Raw genomic sequence first — 5917 nt, 5'->3', positions numbered from 1 at the left:
CTTGCATTTGGCCTTGTTGAACCTGATTATACGGCCTGTATCTACTTGCTCATTTTTCAGCACTACAAAAATAGCGTTACATTATTATATATAATTCCAGTTAATTTTGTTACACAATCTGTAAAATGGATTAAATTTGGTGTATTTCTTGTAGTGCCACATGCGTTGCTCTTTTATAATAGTATGATTTACAAAGACTTTATCTGTAAAGTTCACAGAGTGCGTGTCCTCCTGCTCCTGCCAAAGTCAGTGATATCGTTCATAGTGGTGGAAATGGTTTATAACTGTGTTCATGCTTCCTTCATTTTTTGTTAGGGAGTAAAAGGTTGCATAAACTGCCAGGAACTACTGGGATTTTTTTCAATATTAAAAAAAACACACCCTGAAGGTCAGGAGAGTATGTGATCTTCTAGAAGATTATAGGGTCGTGCAGCTGTGAATGATGTTAAGAACACTGTTTTCTAAAGGAGTTAAGCTGTAACAAACTCAGATTTTTTTTTTTTTCTGCAGGACAGCAATAAATAAAAATAAAATATTTTATAAATAAAATCTGGAACAGGCAAGGCAAGGCTGAAAACCTGCTGGTGAAGTCACAGTACCTGAGTTTCTCCATAGCTGTTCTTACCCTGCCAGCATGTCACTGGTGTGCTTGACCATCTAGGTCCCTTGTGGCTTCTGACTTCTGCTCCCTATGAATATCCCCTTATCATCTGCTTTAAGATTTCTGCACTGCATCTGTTCCTTGCTTTGTTGTGATTTCCCTTCTGTTGCCTGACTGGATCTGCAGAGGGAAAGAATATGAATTAACATGGATAAAATTTTCATACTCATTAGACACCTTGGTTTTAGTGTAAAAAGTCTTGTTACCTCCCTGAGAGCAAACTCAGATTGATGAGTAGCCATTAGTAAAAGGCATATCTGTGTTTATTTTAGGGAAGGCCTGTGGATTTTCCCCCCGCAAAACTAAAGGCAGGTTATGGAGAGCAAGTGTGCTATGTTCTTGATTGTTTAGCTGAAGAAGCCTTAAAATACACTGGCTTTACCTGGAAAAGGTATAGTACACTTTTAAGTATCCTCCCTTTCACATTTTTTTCTCAGCAAGCAAATGTATGTTTTAATTCTAAAGACAAAACACAGTAATGACTAAAAATGTTTTACTTGATGTTTCATGAGATGCAAAACTCAACTAGGCTTGAAGCAGTGGAGCCAATTAATTCCTAATGCAATTTCACACAATTTTTTATTACCAGCAAGGATGAGTCTGGGCTAGACTTAGCTGATTAATAAAGATTTGACTGATTACCTTTTTTTTTTTTCCCCTATGCATAACTGCTTGTTAATGTGACAATGGAGTTGAAACATTTAATGCCCTTTTAGGTCCTATTAATCAATAGCTAAATTCTCGACATCTTCGGTTGAAGGTATGCACAGTATATGATCATGTTACAAGTAAGCTACAGTGACTTTTAAGTATTTAATCTGAAAGAAATCTTAGATGGAATTAGAGGATTTCAAGTATATGAAAATTTCTTTAAAAGTGTTCTTTATTTCATACCTTCCTTCTGATGGGTTTTGAAATTGATACAGTGAAGTAATTTCTACCTTGGAAATATGTTACTGTTACTTCTGTTAGTATACAAATTCCACTATTAGGCTGAAAATAAGTCTGTGGTGACTTGCACTTGAATTTTAAGAGGTCAGACCAAAAGAGAAAAGAAATCAAAATTTACTGCTACTACTGTCTGTAGTACAAATGTACTGTACTGCTTGTCAGAATAACTAACACTTACTTTTAAGACAGTCCAAGATAAACAAAGACTTTTAAGGCTGAGTGTTAAGTTTAAGTATGTGAGACACTGATCACCATCTAGTCATATTCCACATTTCCCACACTTCTTTCGTTTACTACTTAGGAGTGTTTTACAGAGGCATTTCCAATTTGCTGTGTTTGAAAGCTCTGCTGTTCTTTGAACTGATTTCAGGCCGGCGTATCCAACCGAAGAGCGAGAAGAAGAGGAAATAACAGAAGATGATGCAGAATTAACATGTGGTAAACTGGAAGAGGATGTTGTGGTAGGTTTACCTGACTGGTTTTGGTCATATTAGTATGTAGGGAACACGGGTAACAGCAGCTCGACCCAAATAACAGCTCACACTGATACGATTAATGGTTGTTCTCCCTTTATTTGCCCAAATAGCCCAGTTTTATACAGTTCCAAGTAGTTCCCGTCTTAGGGTATTGTTAATTAGGTACAGGTCTGAATTTTCTACACCCCCCCCCAGTATCTATGTTTTTGTATGACGTCAGTTTCTACTCTAAGCTAGCATTTAAGAACTCTTGGCTCCCATCCCCACACTGATTCATCCTGGGTTGCTTACTGCTGTACAGGGATAATTCCCCCACATGAGTATTGGTCAGCTATGAAGAAATTTTTACTCACTGCTCATTTTGTTTGGCTTTGTTCAAGAAGTCTTTTCTGTGAGCTGTCTAGTCACCCTTTTTTCCTGCATCGCCATTCCTGCGTCGTGAGCTTCCCTGCAGAGCGTTCTGTTTCCTTTCAGATCACGTTAACTTGTTGGGACAGAGTGTATGTTCTTATGTGTGTTTAGCTATAAACATAAAGTGAAGTGATTGAGTCTAACCATACATGAACATTACAGAGATTCAGAATTGTTTGTTTTCTACTGATACAAGCTGTTGATGTGGAATGGAACTTCAATCTCTTTTTACAGACTTGGCTAATATTTGGTTAAAATTTGCCTAGAACTTTATTACTTAAGTGCTCAGGATTGGAACTCAGATTTCACCTCAAATAGGACACAGTAACTTTGGTACTTGCTTGGTCTGAAAATTTGGTATCAGAGTAGACAGAAAACTGGAAACAGAGCACTTGTTTAAAAACACCAATGAAGACCTTAATAAAGGTTGCAGAATTTTTCCTGTGGACAAAGGGACAGCAGCTCGTCCCTATATATTCCATGGTAATATCCCATCATCCATTATGCCTGCAAAACAAATCTTTCTGTGTAAGAACAAGCTTACAGTATCTGTTACCAGTAAGATGGCAGTGTTTGATCATCAACTGTTTTATTTATTCCTGTTTTTGAACTGTAAACATTACAATGAAGTTGTCATGTCTCTCAAACAGCCTATGAAATACACCTGTAAGTTCAGATATGCTCTTAGACTTGCTGATGGATGGGTGTTGAACAGAAGTTGTTTCTTGCTCATTGACTTTCTCAGAAGATTATTTTTATGAGAGTTGGAGTCTCACTGTAATCTGGCAGCATAATTTGATCACAAGATATTGTCATTTTCACAGACCTCTGTCAGTCTCCTCAAAGTGAGTCTTTTTACTGGTGACTTAAGGTTTATCTGGAGGGGGAGCTGGATAAAGACAATTAAAATGAAGATTACAAGAAGAAGGTAGTTTCATATCTGATTTCTCTAAAAGCTGATGATTCTGTGCAAAAATGAAAATGTAGATCAAAACCAAAATGTGAGGCTGAAAGTGCTCACTTGCTGTGTCAGTAAATTACTTGAGGACAATACAAATTTCTGGAGTGTTAAGGTTCAGCAATTCTGGATAGAAAATGCCACAGCTATCTTATTTTTGTGTTCACATTTTTCAAGTGCTTGGGGAAAAATTAAAGATGATGAAAATTGAGAACAGAGTGCCAGTAATGTTATCATGTTGTTCTGATTATAGTCTCAATTTATAAGCCACATTAGTTGACAAAAATGTAACAGTTGAAGTTCTCTTCTTCTTCTCCCAGTTTTGCTAAGTATCGCATTATTTTTCTCACCTTTACTAGCCAAGAAAAATTCCAAACAAATATTCTTAAACTTCATACATTCTGCAAACACTGTGATGTGGATGTCTGGTTGCATTCTTACCAGCTTTGAAGTCTCCACCGAAAAAGTCTTGAATTATTCTGAGAAGAATAAGAGACATTCTGTACTGCATGTTTGACCAGCCTCAGGATCATAAGCTGCTGGCTAAAAGCTTTCAGTATGAAAACAGTGAGCTGTCTGCTCTTTTTGGTGTCACATTAAGGTCTAAGCTGTTTAAATTGGGAAGTGGGGATGAAACAGTTAACTAAAACACAGTTGAGATCCTTCAAAGAACCTCTGGATTTGCTTTTGGGTAGTATCTTAGGCCGTGATTTTCACATCTAACATGTTCTATTAGCTCTTCTGAGTTTGTGTGTTAATAAAACCATTGAGATAGGTTTATACCAAATGGGCAATCACTTTTTAGAGCCCTAATGGTACTACAGGGATTATTTATATGCTGATTTTTTTTTCTCCTTTCCATTGTTGCTGCCAATATATTTATATGTCCTGGATATATTAGCTGTATCCAGAATTGAATTTAGCAGTATTTCCAGTAGTTAAATGATAATGATGAGCTTCATTGATTGCTCTTCTGGTTTTGATTCTTCTGAATAAAATTGATGAGGCTGAGAGAGACAAGCCTAGTTCTATAAATCTTGGGGAAATGAGTAGCCTGTATTAGGTAGCCAACAGTAGCCAGTGAGGCTGGGTGTGCAAGAAAATATGCAGTTTGGTTTCTCAGTTCTGGTAACTAATCTTGTTGCTGTTGTTATGGTAGTGTTGTAACAAATCTTCTAAGTGCTGCATGAATATATATTGTCTATTTAGCAAAAGATAGTCCCAATCTGATCACCATTAATTTCTTGGAATTATTCAGAGAACTAGGGACCAAATGTGCCAGGAGAAAATAAAGTGGTTCCTGTTACTGAAAACTAGATAAGGTAGAGGAATAAGCTCCAAGGTTTTCACCAAGTCCTGAAGGGTTCTACACTAAGACCTGGGTTATTGCAGCTTTCATGGCTTGTCTAGAAAGGAGGTGGATGATGAAATTTGACTTTGGTGGGAAAGACAGATAGCAAGAGCTACGGAAGGACACAATGTGTAAGGGTGAAGTGTGTGTGATAAAATGGCAGGTGAAATTCAGTATAGGTAAATGGAGGACAATGCACAGCTAAAGAGCATTTTGACTTCTGCTGTGATGGGCTCTGAGCTGATCATGGTCACTGAGGAGTGCAATTTTGAGATTCTAATAGAGAATTCTATAAAATTGTCAGCCCAAGGTGTAGTGTCACAGGGCAAGAAAACAAATCAGTTGCCTCAATTTGAATTGTATCATTTTGCACACTTAAAATGTGGCATCATTCTGCAATTCCAAATATGTAGTGCAAACAGCATCTTGAAAACTATATGCAGGTCTGGTTGTGCTTTGGTGTTTGATTTTATTTTTAATTGAAAGCTTTAGGAAAGGCATACAGTTACCATACAGCTATTGATAATAGCCCATCTCATGTGAGAGGGTTTAGGTTTTGGGGCTTTTTTTTGTTGATTGGTTTAGTTTTTAAATACTGTGGCAGCCTGAGGGAACTGTGCAGCAGCTTTCATCTTTTAGCTTGTCCCAGGTATTACGTGTCCTCATAAGATTTTAAGTAAATACAAACTCCATTATCATAAAGTCTCCATGTCTTGTTTTGTTCAGAAATACGGAATTTAATACTTCTTGTCCTGTGCTCCTGTAAAATAAAATTATGGAGAAAGATTGTGCAATACTTACTGAACTCTTTGCAACTTTCCTTAAGGAAGAAGAGTCAGACAATGAGGAGAATTTTATTGACCTGAATGTTCTGAAGGCACAGACGTACAGATCGGTAAGTCGTTACCCATCAGTCCCCTCTGGAGAGATTTTTACATCTGTACCAGCAATTTCTGTTGGATTTAAGTCCGAAAATACTTGTCTAAATGTGAAAAAAACATTCCAACTGAAATGAATCAGCTTATCTTAAAAGAAAAACGTGCAGCCATTTTCTAAACTGGTACCCCTGTAAGGTTGCTGGAAATATTTGCAAGAAATTTTTGCAGAGA

General features: G+C 37.0%; 1 protein-coding gene across 1 annotated transcript in view; it reads left to right on the top strand.

The window, feature by feature from the left end:
* Positions 1 to 933: 933 nt before the first annotated feature.
* The window catches only part of IFT57 (intraflagellar transport 57), a gene marked incomplete at its 5' end in the record, with an annotated part of 13813 nt that continues 8829 nt past the window's right edge, over positions 934 to 5917 (top strand). The window contains 3 exons of the mRNA XM_008943464.1: positions 934 to 1052; positions 1983 to 2073; positions 5635 to 5703. Coding sequence (XP_008941712.1) covers positions 934 to 1052; positions 1983 to 2073; positions 5635 to 5703 — 279 coding nt within the window. The remainder of the gene's footprint in view (positions 1053 to 1982; positions 2074 to 5634; positions 5704 to 5917) is intronic.

This window comes from Merops nubicus, unplaced genomic scaffold (genome assembly GCF_000691845.1).
Source record: "Merops nubicus isolate BGI_N331 unplaced genomic scaffold, ASM69184v1 scaffold16417, whole genome shotgun sequence".
In the NCBI taxonomy this organism is placed as follows: Eukaryota; Metazoa; Chordata; class Aves; order Coraciiformes; family Meropidae; genus Merops; species Merops nubicus.
This window is presented reverse-complemented; position numbering and strand designations above follow the sequence as displayed.